The sequence below is a fragment of the Pelophylax lessonae genome (genome assembly GCF_965119305.1).
Source record: "Pelophylax lessonae genome assembly, chromosome: 8".
NCBI classification, from domain to species: domain Eukaryota; kingdom Metazoa; phylum Chordata; class Amphibia; order Anura; family Ranidae; genus Pelophylax; species Pelophylax lessonae.
Window position 1 is genome coordinate 284,697,412 of NC_138775.1, and position 26,329 is coordinate 284,723,740.

At 46.0% G+C, this 26,329-nt stretch overlaps 2 protein-coding genes across 4 annotated transcripts in view; one reads left to right on the forward strand and one right to left on the reverse strand.

Annotated features, from left to right (window-relative positions):
• The window catches only part of MYSM1 (Myb like, SWIRM and MPN domains 1), a 100,789-nt gene extending 100,046 nt beyond the window's left edge, over window positions 1-743 (reverse strand). Inside the window, exon 1 of the mRNA XM_082264801.1 lies at window positions 627-743. Coding sequence (XP_082120927.1) covers window positions 627-682 — 56 coding nt within the window. The 5' untranslated portion in view covers window positions 683-743. The remainder of the gene's footprint in view (window positions 1-626) is intronic.
• Window positions 744-1,793: 1,050 nt separating this feature from the next.
• The window catches only part of OMA1 (OMA1 zinc metallopeptidase), a 153,171-nt gene continuing 128,635 nt past the window's right edge, over window positions 1,794-26,329 (forward strand). For 2 of the 3 annotated variants that reach the window (XM_082264823.1, XM_082264821.1), the window contains exons 1-2: window positions 1,794-1,884; window positions 9,290-9,732. In XM_082264823.1, coding sequence (XP_082120949.1) covers window positions 9,308-9,732 — 425 coding nt within the window. In that variant the 5' untranslated portion in view covers window positions 1,794-1,884; window positions 9,290-9,307. Of the gene's footprint in view, window positions 1,885-1,956; window positions 1,987-9,289; window positions 9,733-26,329 lie in introns of those variants that run through there. The other variant, XM_082264822.1, reaches the window with a different exon arrangement.

The window sequence follows — 26,329 nt, forward strand, 5'->3', positions numbered from 1 at the left end:
TACACCCTCCAGTGACCCCAGGCGTCTGCAGTAGAAGTGGCAGCCAATGGTCTTCAAACGCCTGACAGGAGCAGATGCCATGGCTTTGTGTGACATCACAGAGGGAGGCGGAGCTGCGGCAGGCGTAGGGAGGGGCGACTCTGAGGCCCCCATTCACACCCAGTGATTTATAAACGCACTCCTTACGCACGGTTTTCTGTATATTTAGCGTGACGCGCGGCAAAGCAGCCCATGGAGCTTTTTGCCGCGTTTCAGTTTTGTTGCGTGTTTTTTGCATGTTGCGAATTTGTTTCCCCTAAGTTTGGGGTTCCATTAACGTATGGCGCGCGTTTTTCGTAAGTTCAGGGAACTCGAGTTTCTGGAACCTGGAAATGTTAATGGAGCCTTAGAAAAGATGGCGGCACTCCGTGACGCAGTAGGACGCCGCACAGACCGGAGGCGGGGCCAGCAGTGACCAATTATCATATCAGTAACGGGAAGTTTGTTGCTGTGACAGCTCCTCTTTGGGGTTTGTTTGTAGCTCAGCTTCCCTCCATTACAGGACATCACATACAAGAATAATGACGTCATATACAACAATAATGACATCACATACAATAATAATGAGACTCATGGTCGGTGCTCACCCATGGCTGCAGTCTGCCCCATCCCCCTCAATGTCCACATCTGCCTCCTCCGCCATCTTGTCTTGCAGTAGAAGGGGGTTCCTTGATCACCTATGAGGGCCCCGGGGAATAAGGGGGCGGCTAAGCACCGGAATGCGGTACCCCGGGCCTCAGACGCCACCGATATTCATCATAGCAGCCCCCCAGCCAATCAAAACACCCGTTTAGCCATATTAGTACACCCACAGTTAGCTAGGAATAGCCAGCTTGACACACTGCAGGCGGCCATCTTGGTACACCCTGCTCTCAATTTAGTCAGTAGCCTGCGACGGCCATCTTGGTACGCCCTGCACTCAGTCAGCAGGCGCAAACGTGCTGTAAGAAGCCTGCGACGGCCATCTTGGTACACCCTGCTCTCAACTTAGTCAGTAGCCGACGACGGCCATCTTTGTACGCCCTGCGCAAGCGCAAACGTGCAGTCAGAAGTCTGCGACGGCCATCTTGGTACTCCCCGCACTCTGCTACGTAAAGCCCGTTGTTCTGTCAGATTACACAGGCCTGTATTCAGAATTCGACAGCGGACATCTTGCCACACTCAACCCAGTCTTGTATTCCAAATTTATTATAGCATTAGACTGAACTTATTTAATTAAAAATATTATGTGGAAGTCTGAAGATTTTCATTTTTGAGCTCAGAAGGCGGCGGCCATCTTGGTACACCCAATACGCCGCTGCAAGCCGCGATCAGAAGTCGACGGGGACATCTTGATACACCCACCAAAGGCGTGAATTGCCCCACACGTTTTAGCAATACATGAAGCTTATATGCTTAAACAAAGTATATTGAAATCTGTAAGGCAATACTGATACTAAAATTTTGAAAGAAGCGGTGTTCCGTCAGATTCCGGTGGCGAACAGCGGCCTCCATCTTGGTACACCCTACAATCCACCTCATCAAGCCAGCCTTTGGTGTGTTCTATCAGGCAGAGGACATCTTGCTACACCCAACCCCGTTTAGAATTTCGAACTAGTTTCAGCATTCCAGTGAGCTTATCTACCTAAATCTAGTATATTGAAACGTATGAGGCGGGAATTATATTAAAACTTATAAGCAAGGCTGAGGCGGTGGGTGTACCAAGATGGCGGCGCTCTGTCACCGTTTCTCCCTGGGGCACGATGAGGTGTATTTCCTGATGGGACGTGGTGGGTCGGGGGCAGGGTCTGGCTTGGGGCAGTTACAGAGGAGCACGTGACCCCCAATTGCCCCCCAATGCTTGTGGTGAGTAATGGGGACCAATCAGGAACATTATGTCACAACTGTGTGGGGGGGATGGGCTGCTACTACAAGTTCCAGTCAGCTGTTTGCTGTCACAGGTAAGTGGTTGTAGGTGTGCAGGCGGTGCTGATGATGATTTCTATTCATCCAAGGTTTAGCTTTGACTTTTGCAGATGGTGTCAGGGAACAGTAGAGGTCACCTGAGTTCTGACCCCCGATAACGCTGTTATGCGCACTCTGGAGCCGGGCAGCGGTTTGTGAGGTAAGTCGGGGGGGTCCATGTTGGAATTGTTAGGCTGCCGTTCACTATAAACGTCTTGCTGCTCCTCTGAAAAGCGATCTGTGATAAGTTGCTCTTCATAGGGTGGTTGACAGACAAGTGCACCAACATGCTGCGTCCTCCTGCATTACGTGTGGGTCCAATGTGGTTGAGGTTTGCCCCCCATTTGTTTGAATAGGGTTTAATATGGCACCCCAAATGCAACGGGGGGTAATTTTTGTTGCGGCACGTGTACCCCCCCCCCCCCCCCCGTATGGCTGTCTGCAGATTACAGCCAGAGTTGTATAAAGTACTCGAAACCTATACTTGAGTAGAAGTGGAAGTGCTCTATCAAAAAGTGACTTGAGTAGAAGTACTAAAGTATTCAACATTTTTTGTACTTAAGTATTGCAAGTAGTTTTTTTAAACATTTTGCTACTCAAGTACTGAAAGTAAAAGTACAAGTACTGTGTTATGTAGTTATTAACCACCTCCCACCCGGCCATTGTACATATACGGCCGGGTGGGAGTCTCGTCCTTCTGAATGGACGTTCCAGAACGTCCTTCAGAAGGAGCGAGATAGCGAGCCGCCGCATGCACGCGCAGCGGCGCGATCTCGATGTGCCGGTGTCCCTCGGACTCAGCGCAACAAGATGCGTCCGGAGGGCCCTGTGATTGGCCCTCCTGATCACATGACGGCTGTGTCCAATCACAGCCGTCATGCAATGTAAATACAGCCGTTGTAACGGCTTCGATCTCTTCTCCTCCCTGACAGATCCTGTCAGGAAGGAGAAGAAGAGGATCTATTCTGCAGCCGGGGGGATCAGTGAGTATTTCTAATTACTCACTGATCACAGGGGGGATCTGTGCTGGTAATCAGAACATTGATTACCAGTGCAGCCCTGGGGGGGGTGGGGTGCCACTAGAGCCACCAGGGATGCCCACCATGGCCACCTGGGATGGCAAAGTGGTGCCCTCCTATCAGTGCTGCCCACCAATGCCATATATCAGTGCTGCCCACCAGTGCCCGTTATTGCCATCCACCAGTGCCGCCCACCAGTGCCCATTATTGCCCACCAGTGCTGCCTATCAGTGCCCCCCATCAGTGCCAATCAGTGCCCCCCATCAGTGCCAATCAGTGCCGCCCATCAGTGCCGCTGATCAGTGCCCATCAGCGCTGCCTATCAGTGCCCACCAATGCTACATATCAGTGCTATCTATCAGTGCCACATATCAGTGCCCATCAGTGCTGCATATCAGTGCTACCTATCAGTGCCCATCAGTGCTGCATATCAGTGCCACCCCATCAGTGTCTCCTCATCAGTGCCTGTCAGTGCAGCCTCATCAGTGCTCATCAGTGCAGGAAAAAACGTATCTATTCACAAAATTTTATAACCTAAACAAAAAAACTTTTTTTTTTTTTTCAAACTTTTCTGTCTTTTTTTTATTTGTGCACCAAAAAAGAAAAAACCTGGCAGTGATCAAATACCACCAAAAGAAAGCTCTATTTGTGGGGAAAAAATGACACAAATTTGGTTTAGGTACAGCGTTGCATGACCGCGCAATTGTCATTCAAAATGCAACAGCGCTAAAAGATGAAAATTGGTCTAGGAAGGAAGGGGGTTTAAGTGCCCGGTATTGAGGTAGTTAACTCCCTCCCATCCGCGCTACAGCCTATATACGGCTGCAGCGCGGACTTGAATTTTCGGGAGGCCGTTTTTAAACGGCCTCCCAGAAAGACTCTCTCCCCGCGCGCTCCCGCGAGCGCGCATCAGGGAGAATCTTTGTCGGCCGTGTCCCTTGGACACGGCCGATCACAGATCGTGGTGAATGGCCAATCACAGCGGCCATTCACCACGTGATCAAGCCGTCCAATGAGAGATGATCTCATATGTAAACATATGAGATCATCTCTCATCGCCGGCGCTCCTTCCTCACACAGAGCCTGCAGTGTGAGGAAGGAGGGGGAGCCGACAGCTGCTGGGGATACAGAGGAATGTAATCAGGGCACTGATCACCAGTGCCCTGATTACTAAAGGTAAAAAAAACACACACATTGCCCCCCCATCAGTGCCCACAGTGCCCGCCATCAGTGCCCCCATCAATGCCCACAATCAGTGCCCATAGTGCTGCCAGTCAGTGCCCATCAGTGCCTGCTCATCTAGGCACTGATGAGCACTGACTGGCAGCACTATGGGCACTGAGTGTGGGCACTGATGGTGCCGCCCATCAGTGCCCATCAGTGCCATCCGCCAGTGCCCATCAGTGCCGCCTATCAGTGCCCATCAGTGCCACCTCTCAGTGCCACCTCTCAGTGCCCAGCAGTGCCACCTATCAGTGCTCATCAGTGCAGCATATTAGTGCCACCTCATCAGTGCCCATAAGTGCCACCTCATCAGTGCCCATAAGTGCCACCTCATCAGTGCTGCCTCATCAGCGCACATCAGTGAAGGAGAAAAATTTATTTTCAAAATTTACTCGCAGAAAATAAGAAAAACTTTTTTTTTCAAAAATTTCTGTCTTTTTTTCTTTTCTTTTTTTTTTGTAAAAAATAAAAAACCCAGAGATGATTAAATACCACCAAAAGAAAGTTCTATTTGTGTGAAAAAAATGATAAAAATTTCATATGGGTACAGTGTAGCATGACCGCGCAATTGTCATTCAAAGTGTGAGAGCGCTGAAAGCTGAAAATTGGCCTGGATGGGAAGGGGGTTTAAGTGCACAGTAGGCAAGTGGTTAATAAAGAAGTCAAAAGTTTGAACATCATATTGTTTTTTATTATTTCAAATGCAGGTTTTTTTTTTTATACATACAGTAGCATTTATTTTCCTATGCGCTGATAATACATGTTTTGAGCTTCATGAAACCTGCCATCTACTGTTCTGGCAGTGGTAATTTTTATAATTGTAACGAGTAACTATGCAGCACAATCGGAGTAGAAGTATTGAAATCATTGAAAAAATGTAGTGAAGTAAAAGTGGAAGTAGGAGAAAAAAATTCTACTCTAGGAAAGTACAGATACCGCCTTTCCGTACTTAACCACTTGCCTTCTGTGCACTTAAACCCCCTTCCCATCCAGGCCAATTTTCAGCTTTCAGCGCTCTCACAATTTGACTGACAATTGCGCGGTCATGCTACACTGTACCCATATGAAATTTTTATCATTTTTTTCACACAAATAGAGCTTTCTTTTGGTGGTATTTAATCATCTCTGGGTTTTTTATTTTTTACAAAAAAAAAGAAAAAAGACAGAAAATTTTGAAAAAAAAAAAAAAAAAGTTTTCTTATTTTCTGCGAGTAAATTTTGAAAATAAATTTTTCTCCCTCACTGATGTGCGCTGATGAGGCGGCACTGATGGGCACTGATAGGCTGCACTGATGGGCACTGATGAGGTGGCACTTATGGGCACTGATGAGGTGGCACTAATATGCCGCACTGATGAGCACTGATAGGCGGCACTGCTGGGCACTGAGAGGTGGCACTGCTGGGCACTGAGAGGCGGCACTGATGGGCGGCACTGATGGGCACTGATAGGCGGCACTGATGGGCACTGGCGGATGGCACTGATGGACACTGATAGGCGGCACTGATGGACACTGACGGGTGGCACTGATGAGCACTGATGGGCAGCACCATCAGTGCCCATAGTGCTGCCAGTCAGTGCTCATCAGTGCCTAGATGAGCAGGCACTGACTGACAGCACTATGGGCACTGATTGTGGGCATTGATGGGGGCACTGATGGCGGGAACTGTGGGCACTGATGGGGGGGCAATGTGTGTGGTTTTTTTTACCTTTAGTAATCAGGGCACTGGTGATCAGTGCCCTGATTACATTTCTCTGTGTCCTCTGTGTGAGGAAGGAGCGCCGGCGATGAGAGATGATCTCATATGTTTACATATGAGATCATCTCTCATTGGACGGCTTGATCACGTGGTGAATGGCCGCTGTGATTGGCCATTCACCACGATCTGTGATCGGCCGTGTCCAAGGGACACGGCCGACACAGATTCTCCCCGATGCGCGCTCGCGGGAGCGCGCGGGGAGAGTCTTTCTGGGAGGCCATTTAAAAACGGCCTCCCGAAAATTCAAGTCCGCGCTGCAGCCGTATATAGGCTGTAGCGCGGATGGGAGGGAGTTAAGTACAGTAGTGAAGTAGTTCTACTTAGTTACTATACATCTCTGATTACAACTGACATGTAAACCTGGGTTGCAAGTACCGCAGTCTATTGTATTAATGGGCTGCTGTTCCACAAGAAACGCGGAGGGAAACCCTGCTGCTGCAGCACGGACCGCAAGTTGTGTGTGACGTGTGCGCCTCCTAATCTGACCGGTTTCTTCCAATAGGACTTCTACTGAGACAGGAGGCGCACACGTCACACACAACTTGCGGTCCGTGCTGCAGCCGGCCGCAAGCCTTTGCAGGAATTCGTATGCCTATGTTTATGCTGAATACAAGACATCTAATTGTAAGTGCATTATCAACTGTTTTTTGAATAAATCTCAAGGGTAATACACTATTAGCCCTTTTTTTTCCTTTAATACACGGTGGTTTTGTGAGCTTGTAAAGAAGGATGAGGCTGTGTTTCTTGCTGGTACTCGTTGCCATCTAGTGGAGAAAGAAAGGTAGAGCGGTTCTACATCCCACTTCAGGATTTTAAAGAGGAAGCAAGGCGGTGGTTTCACTGAACAAGTGCATACCTATTACCATCTGGTAAGAGGCTAATTCTTGGTGATTTACACGTGGTGTTTGTTCACAAGGAGATTGGATATTTTTTCAGCACAAGAAAATATAGTTGCACCTTATTTATTTCCGTTTGGTAAGGATGAATTTCACTCGGTGGTGGATACACGTATTATTCGGATAGAATACAATTCTACTCACCTGCAAAATATTTATGGACACTTATGAACTTTTATGTTTATGCACCAATTGATTTGCATTATTAATTGGCTTCACAGATTGATATATGTTATATATATTTACTTTTGTTGATTTGGTTCACACATAGATATATGTTATATATTCATTATTTATTTGTTGTTTAGCGCACCCCACACCACATATACATTTATCTATATTCAAAAGCACTGAATACCGGGAGCAGCTTCAACACACTATCAGCGCACCCATCCCCCCTTACAATATATATATATATATATATATATATTTTTTTTTTTTTCACATTCTGCTATATGACATTCTCAAAAAAAAAAAAAATTAAAAATCAAAATTTTTTTAACATTTGAGGCCAATTTTTTTTTTCTGCTACATATTTTTGGTAAAATAAATCGCAATAAGCGTATTTTGATTGGTTTGCGCAAAAGTTATTGCGTCTACAAACTATGGGAAAGGTTTGTCTTTTTTTTTTTTTTTTTTTTTACTAGTAATGGCGGCAATCTGCGATTTTTTTTTTTTTTTCCTTTTTTGCGGAACTACGATATTGCGGTGGACAGATCGGACCCCTAACTGACATTTTTGGGGGGACCAGTGACATTACTACAGTAATCAGTGCTATAAATTTGCACTGTTACTGTAATAATGACACTGGCAGGGAAGGGGTTACCATTGTGGGTGATCAAGGGGTTAAATGTGAGCCTAGGGGAGTGATTCTAACTGTGGGGGGGGGGGGGGGGGTGGCTTGTGAAATGACCATAGAGACCTGTGATCCTATATAGAAGGGGGCTTCTCTGCTGACGAGCGGGGGCGGTAGCACCGCCGGCGGCGTGCGCTCGCCCCCTAGCTTCCTGAGAGCAAGCGCCGTACATGTACGGCGATTTGCCTGGGAGCGGCTGCCTGCTGCATTATAACTGCGGCGGATGGTCGTAAAGCGGTTAGTGCCGGTTCACACTACTGCAGGTGCGCTGCTCGCATGTAATATCAGAGCGCACTGCTCCTTCATTACACGCGATCGGCTGTGCGGTGCGAGTTCAGCCATACACTTTGTATGGCTGAAATTCGCACTGTATCCGCACCAAACTCGCACATGACCCTTTTTTAGCCGCATCAGGATCGGGATCGCACAGTGGTTCACACTTGTGCGATCCGATCCTGTGCGAACTGTAAGATCGCACTGCGATATGCGATCAAACTGGGGGTGTCGTTAACATTTGACACCCCCTGCGTATCGCATATGGCAGTGTGAACTGCCTCTTGTGCTGATGCGATGTGGGAACAGGCTGTATATTCGCAGCATTCCCGCATCGCACAAGTGTGAACCGGGAAATAATGTCCCCCACAGTCACACACTATTATTTTTATTATTATAATAATAATACATTTATATAGCTCTGACATATACCGCAGTGCTGTACAGAGAACACTGAGCCAGTCACATCAGTCTCTGCACCAGAGGAGCTTACACTCTAATGTCCCCCCCCCCCACAGTCACATCAGTCTCTGCACCAGAGGAGCTTACACTCTAATATCTCCCCCACAGTCACATCTGTCTCTGCACCAGAGGAGCTTACACTCTAATATCCCCCCACAGTCACATCTGTCTCTGCACCAGAGGAGCTTACACTCTAATATCCCCCCAACAGTCACATCTGTCTCTGCACCAGAGGAGCTTACACTCTAATATCCCCCCAACAGTCACATCTGTCTCTGCACCAGAGGAGCTTACACTCTAATATCCCCCCCACAGTCACATCTGTCTCTGCACCAGAGGAGCTTACACTCTAATATCCCCCCAACAGTCACATCTGTCTCTGCACCAGAGGAGCTTACACTCTAATATCCCCCCCACAGTCACATCTGTCTCTGCACCAGAGGAGCTTACACTCTAATATCCCCCCAACAGTCACATCTGTCTCTGCACCAGAGGAGCTTACACTCTAATATCCCCCCAACAGTCACATCTGTCTCTGCACCAGAGGAGCTTACACTCTAATATCCCCCCCACAGTCACATCTGTCTCTGCACCAGAGGAGCTTACACTCTAATATCCCCCCAACAGTCACATCTGTCTCTGCACCAGAGGAGCTTACACTCTAATGCCCCATGACTGCTCATCATACACAGAATTAGTTATTTATACAGTGCAGATTTTTAGCTCCTTATAGAGAATGCTGAGTGATTCGGATCAGTCCAGCCCAGTGTATCGGAATCTTTCCCATCACTTCATTCATCTTTGTTGCTCTTTCCTAGGAAGAATAAAACCTCAGGATGGATTTCACCCGTCGTCTCTTCATGTCCCAGCAGAAGATTCTTCTGGTGCACAGACTGACACCCTCTAGAATAATCCCCCGTAGGTCCTCCTTGAACACAGACATTCTTTCCATACACCAGAAGAGCTCACCAACAGAACTTCATCAGACTTTTATCAACCGCAGACCTCAGACGTCACCCCTGTCCTCCAGATTTCACACCGGCTGCAGGAAAACCGATGGACGTTTCAGCTCATTACTGGGTGATAACATTCGGTGCTCTGCGATCATCTCTAGATTTCCACAGACTATCCTTGCACCCCAGAACCTCATCCTGTGTGCCAACACCATCCATACCTCTGCCCGCTTGAATGTCCTGTTACCACCACATGTGTGGATCCTTATCAAACCCCTCCAGAAATTGTTTGCCATCATCCTGGGCAGGTTAGATATTTGTATTCTGTCTTATTAATGTTCTGGCTTATGATTTTTTTTAACTGACCTCTGGTAGATATAAAGATCTATACAGTGAGGATCGAAAGTTTGGGCACCCCAGGTAAAAATTTGTATTAAAGTGGGGTTCCACCCTAATTTTATACTTACCTCCATCTTCTCGCTCCGGGTCACCTGAAAAACAAATGGATAATCGCATTTTTTTTTTTACTTACCTCGTAGCGAAGAAAATATACTTACCTTACTTCCTTCTTCCTCCTTCCTCGGCCGCGGCCCGTCGTCACTTCCTGGCTCTGCAATGATTCCTGGGAGCTGAACGTCATCGCTCCCAGGAATCATTGCGCCTGCACCGGCCCCGTCGTCAGTTTCGGGGCGCGCGCGTCATCCCCTTCTAAACAGCTTCTGGGCATGCCCAGAAGCTGTAGAGGGATGATGCGCGCGCCCGGAAGTGACGGCGGGGCCGGCGCAGGGCATCGTGGGACCGAAGAAGGCGGAAGAGGATGCCGAAGAGGATCGCGCTGGCTTCAAGCTGCCCACATCTGAGATGGCAGCGCTGGACAATACTTTTTCAAGGTAAGTATTTGTCCTAACAGGTAAGTGCAACCCGGGACAGATCAGAGGCTAGCCATTGTGGAATGTACTAGCCCTGACTGTCCTCGGGGTATTTTTTAAAAAAAAAAAAAATTCCAGGGTGGAACTCCGCTTTAATGTGCATAAAGAAGCCAAGGAAAGATGGAAAAATCTCCAAAAGGCATCAAATTACAGATTAGACATTCTTATGATATGTCAACAAAAGTTAGATTTTATTTCCATCATTTACACTTTCAAAATGACAGAAAACAAAAAAATGGTGTCTGCAAAAGTTTGGGCACCCTGCAGAATTTATAGCATGCACTGCCCCCTTTGCAAGGCTGAGACCTGCCAGTGTCATGGATTGTTCTCAATCCTCGTCTGGGAAGACCAGGTGATGTCAATCTCAAAGGTTTTAAATGCCCAGACTCATCTGACCTTGCCCCAACAATCAGCACCATGGGATCTTCTAAGCAGTTGTCTAGAAAACTGAAACTGAAAATAGTTGACGCTCACAAAGCTGGAGAAGGCTATCAGAAGATAGCAAAGCATTTTCAGATGTCAATATCCTCTGTTCGGAATGTAATTAAGAAATGGCAGTCATCAGGAACAGTGGAAGTTAAAGCAAGATCTGGAAGACCAAGAAAAATATCAGACAGAACAGCTCGCAGGATTGTGAGGAAAAACAATTCAAAACCCACGTTTGACTGCACGATCCCTCCAGAATAAAGAGATACTTGTACAAATATGGTCTTCATGGAAGAGTCATCAGAAGAAAACCTCTTCTACGTCCTCACCACAAAAATCAGCGTTTGAACTTTGCAAATGAACATATAGACAAGCCTGATGCATTTTGGAAACAAGTTCAGTGGACCGATGAGGTTAAAATTGAACTTTTTGGCCGGAATGGGCAAAGGTACGTTTGGAGAAGAAGGGGCACAGAATTTAATGAAAAGAACCTCTGTCCAACTGTTAAGTATGGGGGTGGATCAATCATGCTTTGGGGTTGTATTGCAGCCAGTGGCACAGGGAACATCTCACGAGTAGAAGAAAAAATTCATTAAAAATTTCAGCAAATTTGGGATGGTAACTTGATGCCATCTGTGAAAAAGCTGAAGTTAAAGAGAGGATGGCTTCTACAAATGGATAATGATCCTAAACACACCTGGAAATCCACCGGGGATTACATCAAGAGGCGTAAACTGAAGGTTCTGCCATGGCCTTCACAATCTCCTGACCTCAACATAATTGAAAATCTATGGATAGACCTTAAAAGAGCAGTGCGTGACAGACAGCCCAGAAATCTCAAAGAACTGGAAGACTTTTGTTATTAAGAATGGGCAAAGATACTTCAAACAAGAATTGAAAGACTCTTGGCTAGCTACAAAAAGCTTTTACAAGCTGTGATACTCGCCAAAGGCAGTACAAGATATTAACCACTTTACCACCGGAGGATTTTGCTGTCTTCCGTCCAGGCCACTTTTTGCGTTTTGGCGCTGTGCGACTTCAACTGACAATTGCGCGGTCGTGCGACGCCGTACCCAAACGAAATTTATGTCCTTTTTTTCCCACAAACAGAGCTTTCTTTTGGTGGTATTTGATCACCTGTGCGATTTTTACTTTTTGCGCTATAAACAAAAAAAGAGCGTTTTATTTTGAAAAAATAACAATATTTTTAACATTTTTTTTTTATATGAAATTCCCCCCAAAAAAGATGTAAAAACCAATTTTTTTAAAAATTTTTGGCCAATTTGTTTTCTGCTACATATGTTTGGTAAAAAAAATCGCAATAAGCGTGTTTTGATTGGTTTGCGCAAAAGTTATTGCATTTACTAACAAAGGGAAAGATTTCTGTCATTTTTGGTGTTTTTTTTTTTTTTTAACGCGTAATGGCGGCGATCTGCGATTTTTTTTTTTTGCGGGACTGCGACATTGCGGCGGACAGATCGGACCCTTGACTGACATTTTTGACACTTTTGGGGGTACCAGTGACATTACTGCAGTAATCAGTGCTATATATATGCACTGTTACTGTAAAAATGACACTGGCAGGGAAGGGGTTAATTTTATTGGAGAGGGAGGGGTTAATGTATGCCTGGTGCTTACTGATGTGTAGGGGGGGAGGTGACTGAGTGAGTCATGGACAGATCGGATGTCCAGCTATGCTGAACAGTCCGATCTGTCACTCCCTGTCACTATGGAGATCCGCCCGCTTGTGTTTACACAGGCGGGCGGATCTCCACACTAGATCCCCGGCGATCGGGGCAGAGCAGCGGCGATCGCCTCTGCTCCTCCCCTGGCCCGACTCCCGCTGTGAATGAAGGGGGAGTGTCTGACGACGTAGTACTACGTCGTCAGACGATAACGAGCCACTCTGCCGCAGTAATATTACTGTGGGCGCTGGTAAAGCGGTTAACTCTGCAGGGTGCCCAAACCTTTGCAGACGCCATTTTTTTGTTTTCTGTTATTTTGAAAGTGTAAATGATGGAAATAAAATCTAACTTTTGTTGACATATTATAAGAATGTCTAATCTGTAATTTGATGCCTTTCGGAGATTTTTCCATCTTTCCTTGTCTTCTTTATGCACATTAATACAAATTTTTACCTGGGGTGCCCAAACTTTCGATCCCCACTGTATAGAGGAATCAGGACCTCCTTCCTCCTACTGGATATCTCTAGTGATATAAAACGGAACATTTCCTATCAAATACTTACCATAATTTTCCTTTTCTGATGGACTCCTTGGCATCACTCGCCTCTTATTGGACCCCACTTCCATACATTTTTGCTCAAAGCCAGAGGCCGCGTTCCGTAACTAGCCTACTCATGACACTGGGACGGAACTTCTGCTGCCATGGAGTCAATCATTAAAGGAAAATTACGGTAAGTATTTGATAGGAAATTTTCAGTTTTCCTGACATACTCCATGGCACCACACGTATGGTAACTAACTAGCCATAAACCCTATGGGTGAGCAAAGCTGAACCAAAGGCTTTAATTTGTACCATTAACAGACAGGACCTTCAAGCCAAAATAAACAGGATAAGAAGAGGCTCAACACAATGAGCCATAAATGTATAGATTGAGGCTGCCCTACAGCTTACATTGGGAGCCACATGCAGTGAAGCTGCCCAAGATGTAGACCCACTCCTGGTCGAGTGAGCGGTCACTACCTCCAACGGAGCAAAGCCTCCAGCTATGTGAGGCTGCCGGAAGGCCTGGACAACGCATGCCACAATCGTCCTAGATGAGGCACGTATCCCTTTGTTCTTTCCGGCAAAAAGAATGAACAGTCATTCTGAAAGCCTGAAGGAAGCTGTAGCTTGTAGATATGACTTCACAATATCTGAGAGATTTCTAGAGCCAAATAAAGGGCAACCTTATACATAGTTCATGTGGGAACATTATTGGTGTAAAGCAGCAACCTCATATACGCTTTGACACTCCATAGAAGCGCAGACATCAGGCACTGCTGAGAGTCAAACTCAGGATTCCCCTTTTACTAGATAGGCGCTTTTAACCAACTAAGCCACAACGCGACCGCTGCCACGTCTAAAGGATGCATGTTCGTACTCTGAAGGTTGGCAGAACAATTTCTTGGTTCCCATGAAATACTGATGTGTCCTTGGGAATTGAGTCAAGCATAGGTAACAGCACCACTCGCTCTGGAAAGAACATTAAGAAAGGTTCTCCATGACCGATGCTTCAGTTTCTGAAACTTTTTATGGCGACATGATAGCCATGAGAAAGGCGAACTTGACAATAGGTCTTTACCGGAGACAGCCCTAGAACACTCCACACCAATTCCCGAGAGAGAGTCGAGAACAAGAGGGAGGTTCCATTTGGGAAGCCTCTACTTACTCCGAGGTCTGACCCTAGTTGCTACCTTTAGAGCAGGGGTGTCAAACTCAATTTAATCGTGGGCTGCATCAGAATTATGATTGCCCTCAAAAGGGCTGGTTGTATCTGTAGGACTAGATGTCCAGAGCATCCCCTACCCTTACATACGATGTTAAGAGCCTCACCACCATCAGAAGTTGAGTCCCTCATCCTCCCTTACATCACAGTGAACCCCCCTTATCTTGTGCAACTGCTGGGAAGAAGCTGTAGGCATTGCTGGAAAGCAAAAAGTACAGGGGCTGGAGCTCTCCTGCAGCTGCAGGAGAGGTGCGAGGGCCACATGAAATGGCCTGGAGGGCCTTGTGTTTGACACATGTGCTTTAAAGAATTGTCAGGCAGGAAAAAAAGCTTAGATCTGGATACACCTGAGAAGGTCGATAAAGCTAGCAATTTGTACTCTGAGGGGGCTGACTGATAAGGCCAGATCTAAATTTGACTGGAGGAAGCCCAGAATATTTTGAACTTTAGGATCATTACATGATCCGTCAGCACTAGACATATATTGCACAAATTTTGACCAGTTTCTCCCATAAACTTAGTTTGTGCTCACTCTCCTAGTATTCATTAGAGCAGGGATCCTCAAACTACGGCCCTCTAGCTGTTGCGGAACTACACATCCAATGAGACATTGTAAAACTATGACATTCACAAACATGACTAGGCATGATGGGAATTGTAGTTCCTGAACAGCTGGAGGGTCATAGTTTGAAGACCCTTGCATTAGAGCGAAGATGACCCAGGAGGAGCAGCCGAGGACCACCAGTCTGAAGAACAAGACCATCAGATGCCTGGGACCAATCCTGTTTAATTTATTCATAAATGATCTAGAGGAGGGGATATCTAGTACAATCTCAGTATTTGCGGATGATACTAAACTAAGCTTGCCAATATCTTCTATGCAGGATGTGGAAACCTTACAAGCAGACCTGAACACAATAACGGGGTGGGCAACTACATGGCAGATGAGGTTTAATGTTGATAAATGTAAAGTAATGCACTTGGGGGCCAGAAACCAGAAAGCAAGCTACTCACTAGGGGGGAACCTCTGGGTGAGTCTAGGATGGAAAAGGACCTGGGGGTACTGGTAGACAACAGGCTTGGCAGTGGCATGCAATGCCAAGCCACTGCAAGCAAAGCCAACAGAATACTGGGATGTATAAAAAAGGGGATTCACTCCAGAAATAAAGAGATTATTCTCCCTCTCTACAAGACTCTGGTCCGGCCACATCTGGAGTATGCTGTCCAGTTCTGGGCACCGGTCCTCAGGAAGGATGTGCTGGAACTGGAAAGAGTCCAGAGAAGGGCAACAAAAATAATTAGGGGAATGAAGGACATCAGCTATGAGGAAAGACTACAAGCACTGAACCTATTCTCTCTGGAGAAGAGACGATTGAGGGGGGATATGATATCAATGTACAAATACTGTACTGGCGACCCTAGCATAAGGAACAAACTATTCAGAGTAAGGGAATACAATAAGACACCTGGCCACTCACTAAAACTAGAGGAAAGGCGGTCTAACCTTAAAATGCGTAAGGGGTTCTTCACTGTAAGAGCGGCAAGGATGTGGAATTCTCTTCCACAAGCAGTCGTATCAGCAAGGGAGCATTGATAGTTTCAAAAAACTATTAGATGGGCACCTTAGAGACCACAACATACAGGGGTATACAATGTACGGTTAAAAGCAAACACACACACACATCATAGGTTGAACTGGATGGACTGATGTCTTTTTTCAACCTCACTAACTATGTAACTATATAAGATGCCACTGTGCTGGGCATGGTTGTAGAATTGCACCCAGTGACAGAAGGTCTGGCCTGAGGGGAAGGGGAACCATGGCCTATTTCGCCAATAGGGCATCACTGCCACTACCTCCACAACTTCTGTTCTGAGTCTTCATAGAAACCTGAGAATGACTGGGACTGGAAGAACCACACAGGTCCCGCTGCATTTACAGTGATCTGTCCTGAACCCCTGGAGATACCGGCACCACGTATAATACCTCTCCAACTTCTTGTTGCATGGGGAGGTGAGCGGATCGACTGTTGGTCTGACCCTCAGGGACAACATCCGCCTGAAAATCTCCACATGGAGAGACCATTCATTGTTGTCCATCTGGACTCTGAATAGAAAGTCTGTTAGAATATTCTGGACTCCAGGGACATAGGCTGCTGAGATGTCTGCTAGAATCTTCTGAACCCAAGACATAATTGGCTTGTAGCGTGCCGAAGGCTGCCCGTAGTATCAGAATGTTCAACACAATCTTGTGAAACTGACAGCCCCACCTGCCTTGAGCTGTCCCCGATTGGCAGTGAGCCCCCATCCCGTATTGCTGGCATCGGATGCGATTGTGAACCAGGAAATGGGGGCAATGAAATGGCAAATAAGTTTCTCTGTTGCAGCCACCAGGGACTCTCTCTGTCTCATGATTAAGGTTATGTAGATGACCTGAATTCTGCTTCCTGGCTCCCACTGCTGGAGAAACCCCCTCTGGAAGGGCCGCATTCTCCAGAGTGTCCACTTGACCACCAATAATTTTCGACCCTGAAAGGTGCGCAGGTGGGAAGAAGACAGGGCCAAGTGAATTCGGTTTCAGAACATCGGGGTCTAGAAGCAAAGCATGGGTCCTCTAGATTATAACGAACTGAGCCCCGAGGTACAGAAGTGACTTTGAAAAGCAGGGCGATGTTGAAAGCCTGAATGTTAGACAAGTGAGCTGGAGATGGTCTTGACCTAAGGCAAACCAAAGGAACTTGTGAAAGACTTCTACAATGGGCACATGCAAGTAAGCATCTTTAGGTCTATGGCAACGAGCCATTCACTTGGCTGGACCCCCTATGAATCAGGGACAATGTCCCCATCTTGAATTTCTCAATTTTGATGAAAATTGTTTTAGTTGTTTGAGGTCTAGAACTGGCCTCTGCAAGCTGTTCTTCTTCATGACCATAAAGAGTGGCAAGTACATGCTCTGAAATATTCTGCATTCTGGGACTGGCACAGCAGCACCTTGCAACACCAGAGACACTACGTACTATAAGAGTATATGCTTCTTTACCTCTGAGTGAGGTAAATCTGTGGAAACTAATCTGAGATGAGAAGGACGACATCTGAAGGACCGTGCATGTCCTGAAACGACTTTGACGTTCCAATACTGGGATACCCAAGGCCAAGTGTTGTTGTGTTTTTTTTTTTTAGCAGAAGTTTTAGGGGATATCTGGCTTCTTCACCAGCACTCCCTAAAATCGTGACCATATTCTGAACTTCTTCTTCTAGACTAGTCTTCTGGCCTACCAGGCACCGGTCCTACGGCAAAACCCCCGACTTGCCAACTGTAGCCCGGGTTATGGTGCTATTCAGCCTCAAAGGGATCTTACACCATGCCTGCTAGAGGCAGGATCAGCAAGCCAAGGACACAGCCATAGCGCTCACCTAGCCATAACTCTCTACAGATTTTCTATCCATGTAAATGCCTCCTTTATTGCCTTGACGGTGTCACAAGGGAAAAGTGACTCTTGTCTCCCTCTGCCTCGCTGTCGGAGGTCTTCATAGATGCATGGTTTGGTTGGGACAGATCCAGTTCTTACTGGCAGTCCTTAGCGGGAGAACACGCCGTAACGGATGTTTTACTTTGCGTGTGGCTTGTACCCCATTCTTTAAGGGATTCCTGCACCACGAGCCTCACCAGAGATTCCATTTGCTGGAAATCGCCACCCCCCTTTCCAACTGCCTGGAGTGGGCTACAATAGGGTACAAGCCACTTTGCGTGTGGCTTGTACCCCATTCTTTAAGGGATTCCTGCACCACAAGCCTCACCAGAGATTCCATTTGCTGGAAATCGCCATCCCCCTTTCCAACTGCCTGGGCTTAGAATAGCTCACACATAGACTTGCCCCCTGAGACCGGTGTTCCACATCCCCAGCAAGCTCCCTCCTCGGAGCAGCTGACATGGCGGTGGTTGCGGGGGCCTAGAGGAGGAGTCAAAGCTTCTGCTATAAAGGCTGGACCTTAACGTTGACCTATGATGACTAAATCTGGAAGAAGATTGTTGATGGTGTGACCTACTGAATTCTTCATCATCTCGGGCTGTGTATTGTCAATCTCTGACCTAGGACTCGCAAACAATAGAGTAGAAAGGTAAATGGTAAAAAACCCCAAAAAGAGTGCCCAGGCAAGCAAGGAAAGGGCTAAACACACCTTCTCATACCTGCTGCACCGGGGGGGGGGGGGGCATGATGCGTCCGAAGTGTGGAACTGTAGAGACAGGTGAAAGAACAGAACCATAGCAGAATCACACACACAGGCAGCACACATGGGTGTTCATGCAGAGCATATACCTGTGATGATTGCTCACAGCATTTAGTGAAACTGCTGCAAGCTGCCTACAGAGAAATCCCAATATCAACAGTATTGACCGCTGATTAAGGGTTGCCACCTCATCCCTTCAAACCTGAACACATCAATTGCACATGTTCTAAGGCTAATTTAATGCAGATAAGGCACTAGGTGACCCATTAGTGAGTTTTTAATTACCACCTTAATCTGCCACAGAACCAGTGTAATTAATGTGTTTGGGTTTAAAAGAATGAGGTGGTAACCCTACCGCTGATTGAATTTCTTCACTGTAATGAGGCCACCACTGCCCACAGCGTGTATGCACTGAGTCTCTGGGCAGGAGTAACCAGGCTGGAAGAGAGCTGCGTCTTGGAACACAAATGCGCTCCAGCAACTATAGGCTGGAAGACACTAGAGCCAGGGAAGAAAACAGACAAACGTACAAAAACTGCTGCCTTGGAATATGCAATATAAAAGTATACATCACTGCACATGGCATCGACTATGCCTGGATCCAGAAGACGCTGCTGCACAGGCCCAGGGCGTTTATGACCACCTGCTAATAGCAAGGCTCTTAGGCCATACTGCCACTTTGCCTGCCAATGGCCAGGCTTAAGCTCTGCATGGCACCGCAGCCATTGCCCTTCTCCACCCTGCTAATACCCTGTTTCCCTGAAAATAAGCCCTACCCTGAAAATAAGACCTAGCGTGATTTTCAGGGATGGCTGCAATATAAGCCCTACCCCGAAAATAAGCCCTAGTAAAATCCTTGATCTCAGCCCCTCCCTCTGCAGTATTGGGAGAGGGAAAGTAGAGCTCTGGAGAATCACGTGAGTGCCCAGCGGTGCTGTAAATAAGGTATTTTCCACAATAAAGTTACAAAAGGAGACACACTGCACATTATATAATCTTTTTACAAAATCGATTACATATTTTTACAATGACTTTATCCAAGGTTTATTTTTGGGATTACAGAATGTCATAATGCTGACTCCTGAGCTGACAGGGAGAGAGGGGGAGAGAACTTTTTTTAAAATTTTTATTATTTTATTCCAGGTTTTTTAGAACATAATGAGGGCTAAATGACACAACACAAGCACTGTGCTGTCAACCATGCTTTAAAGGATCAGGATATTTATTTATTTTAGGGTTACAATCCCTTTACTGCCGGTTCACACTGTTCTGACTTGTCAGGCGACTTAGTCGCCTGACAAGTATCGGTCCATGCTGTGCAATGGAACCGTTCTAATAGGAGCGACTCAAGTCGGTCCGACTTAAAAAAAGGTTCCTGCACCTTTTTTTTGAAAATTCGGAGCGACTTGCATTGATTTCCATTATGTGAAGTCGTTGCAAGCCACGCCGAAGTCACGGTGCACGGGCGACTTCATTAGTCGCCCGAAGTCGGGTCGGATCAGTGTAAACCGACACTTAAGATAGTTTTTTTTACATACCGTAAATAAGACATCCCCTGAAAATAAGCCCTAGTCTGTTTTTTTGTAGCCAAAATTAATATAAGACCGGTCTTCTTTTCGGGGAAACACGGTAGCTGGAGACTCCACTTAGCTGACGACTGCTGGAGACTCCACACGTCTTCCAGGTCACAACTTGCTGAACAACCAGGCCTCAATCATGGACACTTCATCCAAGTTAAGACTTCAACCATTCCACTCCTTAGGAGGAGGACAAAAAAAAGGAACGCAGCCTCTAGCTCTGAGCAAAAATTTATAGGAGAGGAGGAAGGGTTAACCCATACATGTGCTGCCATGGAGTCTGTCAGGAAAGAGCTATAAAGAGGAATCGGGACCTCCTTCCTCCTGCTGGAGATCCCTCTAGTGATATAATAAAGATCTTTATAGAGGAATCAGGACCTCCTTCCTCCTGCTGGAGATCCATCTAGTTATATAATAAAGATCTACTGTATATAGAGAAATCAGGACCTCCTTCCTGATCTACAGTGCATCTGGAAAGTATTCACAGCGCTTCACTTTTTCCACATTCTGTTATGTTACAGCCTTATTCCAAAATCGATTAAATTCATTATTTTCCTCATTATACGAACAATACCCCATAATGACAACGTGAAAGAAGTTTGTTTGAAATCTTATTTAAATAGGGGGTGTCCCAGAAAATTTGAAAAAGTATGGTCCCCTTGGACCCTGACCTGAGAGATTCCCATGAATGTAGGCTGCCCAGTTTCTAGTATTTACAGGTACGCCAACTTCCTCGTTACCACTCCCTTCTCCTCCCTGCTGTTCTCTAATGTTTTGTTTCATATCCCTCGCCCTTAAATTCCATTTTTTTTTAAGGGTTCCGGGGTAATGGAAGACTTTCCTATGGGGTTAGTTTTGATCTCTGTAGAGCTAGAAGAATACGTGTCTGCCTTCGTCCCTGAATAGATTGTATATATTTGGTTGGTACCTCAGGCCAGGTGGGGTGGGACTTTTGAGGCAAGAGTGTTGTATACAAGGTGTATAGGGTAAAAATATTCATATTTATTTGAAAAAGAAATTGTTTTACATCAGACGAGATGAATATATACATTCATTGTGATGGGTTATAGACCCAGAGTGGATGAGTATTGTGATATGTGGCATATGGTGACTATTATAGGAATATTTTGTCTCTGTCCTTCCATGCTGTTGGGCTTGGAAGTTTGATCAGAGAAAATTCCTGGTGCGTATCCTACGCGTTTCGGCTTTTTGCAAGCCTTTGTCAAGGATTATAAGTTATTGTCACCATTTCTGTAACAATAAGGTGAAAAAACATTAATTATTTATTTATCCACTTGCCTACTGTGCACTTAAACCCCCTTCCCATCCAGACCAATTTTTAGCTTTCAGTGCTCTCACACTTTGACTGACAATTGTGCGGTCATGCTACACTGTACCCATATGAAATTTTTATCATTTTTTTCACACAAATAGAGCTTTCTTTTGGTGGTATTTAATCATCTCTGGGTTTTTTATTTTTTACAAAAAAAAAAAGAAAAAAGACAATTTTGAAAAAAAAAAAGTTTTTCTTTTTTTCTGCGAGTAAATTTTGAAAATAAATTTTTCTCCTTCACTGATGTGCGCTGATGAGGCTGCACTGATAGGCACTGATGAGGAGGTACTAATATGCCGCACTGATAGGCGGCACTGATGAGCACTGATAGGCGGCACTGATGAGCACTGATAGGCGGCACTGCTGGGCACTGAGAGGTGGCACTGCTGGGCACTGAGAGGTGGCACTGAGAGGCGGCACTGACGGGCAGCACTGATGGGCACTGGCGGATGGCACTGATGGACACTGACGGGTGGCACTGATGAGCACTGATGGGCGGCACTGATGAGCACTGATGGGCAGCACCATCAGTGCCCACACTCAGTGCCCATAGTGCTGCCAGTCAGTGCTCATCAGTGCCTAGATGAGCAGGCACTGATGGGCACTGACTGGCAGCACTATGGGCACTGATTGTGGGCACTGATGGGAGGCACTGATGGCGGGCACTGTGGGCACTGATGGTGGGCACTTTGTGTGTTTCATTTACCTTGTGTAATCAGGGCACTGGTGATCAGTGCCCTGATTACATTCCTTTGTGTCCCCGGCGGTTGATCGGCTCTCCTCTTCCTCACACTGCAGTCTCCGCGCGAGGAAGGAGCGCCGGTGTAACGTGAGAATTACCTACCCCGTGAGAAAAACCTACCCTCATCACTTCCGGCCAGGAACAGCTGAGCAGCGCAGCAGTGCGCATGCTCACAGCCCCGGATACCTAAAGGAACAACTGAGGAGCGGACTAGTGCGCATGCGCACTAGTATGAAAATATTGCGGTGTACCGTGAAAAAAACCTACCCAGGCGGCGGTTAAATAAAACAGCTGTGCGGCAATACGAGTCATCTCCACTCCTGTCCCGGTCACTTCCCTGCTCTTGGCAAGTAAATATAAAAGCGGCTCTCGGCTCCGTGATTTATGTTTTCATACACCCGCCGCCGCTTTAATATTTACTTGCCGAGAGCAGGGAAGTGACAGGGACAAGAGCTGAGATGAGTCGTATTGCAGCACAGTTGTTTTAATGTACCCGCTGCATTACATACAGTGCCGTGCGCCGGAAGTGACGAGGGGTAGGTTTTTCTCACGGGTAGGTAATTCTCACGGAACACCGGCGATGAGAGATGATCTCATATGTTTACATATGAGATCATCTCTCATTGGACGGTCCGATCACGTGGTAAATGGCCGCTGTGATTTGCCATTTACCACGATCTGTGATTGGCTGTGTCCAAGGGACACGGCCGACGCAGATTTTCCCCGATGCGCGCTCGCGGGGAGCCTGTTTCTGGGAGGCCGTTTAAAGACAGCCTCCCGAAAATGTGAGTCCGCGCTGCAGCCGTACATAGGCTATAGCGCGGACCGGAAGTAGTTATATATACCACGGATTTAGTCGTGTGGTATAAATAGAATATATACATACATTTATTGTTTTCTGTTCCATGTATGGTTCTTTTGCCCTTCACTAAGCAGCGAGAACCTTTAGGGAGCGTCCTGCAATGGTATATAGCTGAATTTTATGTAGGAAAGAGTTTATGCAAAGAACAGGTTTGAGACTAAATATATGGCATAAGATATATGAGAGGTGGGGCACTTACAGTAGCTTGCTGTAAGTGGATTGGCCGAGTGGAGCAACCTGAATTGGTTCATGAGTTACAACTCACTTGCCTCAAAAGTCCCACCCCTCCTGGCCTGAGGTACCAACCAAATATATACAATGGAAGACTTTCCTTTCCCCTGTGATGTGTAGCTTATTCCAGTTTACCATACTAATTTATTTTCTGCTGTGTGCTGATTCCATGATGATTTTCCTGGCCTGACATACACTATACTATGTACATATATTTCTTTGTCTAACACTGTACTGGACTTAAGTTTGTATTTAGTTATACTGTTTTGCTTATCTGCAAATAAAGCACCTCTGTTTTTGTAAAAAAATAAAAAAAAATAAAAACAATAAATTAAAAAAATCCCATGTACATAAGTATCACAGCCTTTGCTCAATACTTTGGTGAAGCTCCTTTGGCACCAATTACAGCCTTAAGCCTTTTTGAGTATGATGCTACAAGCTTGGCACACCTATTGTTGGGCAGTTTCTCCCATTCTTCTTTGCAGGACCTCTCAAGCTCCATCAGGTTGGATGGAGAGCGTCGGCGCACAGCCATTTTCAGATCTCTCCAGAGATGTTGAATCGGGTTCAAGTCTGGGCTCTGGCTGGGCCACTCAAGGACATTCACAGAGTTTTCCCTTAGCCACTCCTTTATTATCTTGGCTGTGTGCTTAGGGTCGTTGTCCTGTTGGAAGAGTGCTCTGGAGCAGGTTTTCATCAAGGATGTCTCTGTGCATTGCTGCATTCATCTTTCCCTCAATCCTGACTAGTCTCCCAGTTCCTGCCGCTAAAAAACATCCCCACAGCATGATGCTGCCACCACCATGCCTCACTAAAGGGATGGTATTGGCGTGGTGATGAGCGGTGCCTGGTTTCCTCCAGACATGACGCTTGCCATTCAGGCCAAAGCGTTCAATCTTTGTTTCATCAGACCAGAGAATTTTGTTTCTCATGGTCCAAGAGTCCTTCAGGTGCCTTTTGGCAAACTCCAGGCAGGCTGTCATGTGCCTTTTTACCGAGGAGTGGCTTTCGTGTTGCCACTCTACCATACAGAAGAAATCTAAGTTTGAGACCACACTCAGGGTGTTATGATGAAATCAAAAGGTTTCTTTATTCCTCATAAATAAAGTAGACAGACAGTGTACAAACAGACGTGTCGGGTTGACGCGTTTCACGACGCTGTAGGTCGCTTACTCATAATGTGGTTATAACCCTGAGTGCGGTCTCAAACTTGGATTTCTTCTACTCTTGGATGACGGATCTGACCTGCACCGGGTTTGGAACATACACCTGAGCGGCTTTCCCTCGTTATCTCAGTCTACCATACAGGCCTGATTGGTGGAGTGCTGCAGAGATGGTTGTTCTTCTGGAAGGTTCTCCTCTTATTTCCACAGAGAAACGCTAAAGCTCTGTCCAGAGATTATCAGGTTCTTGGTCACCTCCCTGACTAAGGCCCTTCTCCCTCGATCGCTCAGTTTGGCCGGTTGGACCGCTCTAGGAAAAGTACTGGTGGTTCCAAACTTATTCCATTTATTGCTGTCGGAGACCACTGTGCTCATTGGGACTTTCAATGCTGCAAAAATGTTTCTTTACATTTCCCCAGATCTGTGCCTCCATACAATCCTGTCTCGGAGATCTATAGAAAATTCCTTGGACTTCATAACTTGGTTTGTGCTCTGGCATGCACCGTTACTGTGGAATCTTATATACACAGGTGTGTGCCTTTCCAAAATCATGTCCAATCAACTGAATTTACCACAGGGGGACCCCAATCAAGTTGTAGAAACATCTCAAGGATGATCAGTGGAATCAGGATGCACCTGAGCTAAATTTTTAGTGTCATGGCAAAGGCTGTGAAAACTTATGTACATGGGATTATTTTATTTATTTTTTTAATAAATTTGCAAAGATTTCAAACAAACTTCTTTCACGTTGTCATTATGGGGGATTGTTTGTAGATTTTTGAGGACAAAAATGAATTGAATCTATTTTGGAATAAGACTGTAACATAACAAAATGTGGAAAAAGTGAAGTGATGTGAATACTTTCCAGATGCACTGTGTATAGAGTAATCAGGTCCTCCTTCCTTCTGCTGGTGATCCTTCTAGTGATATAATGATCTACACTATATTATCAAAAGTATTGGGACGCCTGCCTTTACACGCACATGACCTTTAATTGATTCCCAGTCTTAGTCCTTAGGGCTCAACATTGAGTTGGCCCACTCTATGCAGCTATAACAGCTTCAACTCTTCTGGGAAGGCTGTGCACAAGGTTTAGGAGTGTGTCTATGGGAATGTTTGACCATTCTTCCAGAAGAACATTTGTGAGGTCAGACACTGATGTTGGACGAGAACATGTTCCAACATGAGTGAGTTTGGGGTGGAGGAACTTGACTGGCCTGCACAGAGTCCTGACCTCAACCCAATAGAACACCTTTGGGATGAATTAGAGCGGAGACTGCGAGCCAGGCCTTCTCTTCAATATCAGTGCCTGACCTCACTAATACCCTTCTGGAAAAATGGTCAAACATTCCCATAGACACACTCCTAAACCTTGTGGACAGTCTTCCCAGAAGAGTTGAAGCTGTTATAGCTGCAAAGGGTGGGCCAACTCAATATTGAATCCCGGAAGATTAAGACTGAGATCCCATTATAATTCATGTGCGAGTAAAGGCAGGTGTCCCAATACTTTTGGTAATATAGTGTATATAGAGGAATCAGGACCTCCTTCCTCCTGCTGGTGATCCCTCTAGTGATATAAAGATCTATATAGAAGAATCATAATCTTCTGCTGGTGACCCCTCTAGTGATAATAAAGATATACTGTATATAGCGGAAACAGGACCTCTCTTCCTTATGCTGGGGATCCCTCTAGTTATATAAAGATGTATAAAGAGGAATTGGTGCCTCCTTCCACCCGCTGGTCACTCCTCTAGGGATATAAAGGTCTTTTATAGAGGAATCAGGACCCCCTTCTTTATGCTGGGGATCCCTCTAAGGATAATAAAGATCTGCTGTACATAGAGGGATCAGGACCTTCTTCCTTATGCTGGGGATCCCTCTAGTTATATAAAGATCTATATAGAGGGATCAGTGCCTCCTTCCTTATGCTGGGGATCCCTCTAAGGATAATAAAGATCTGC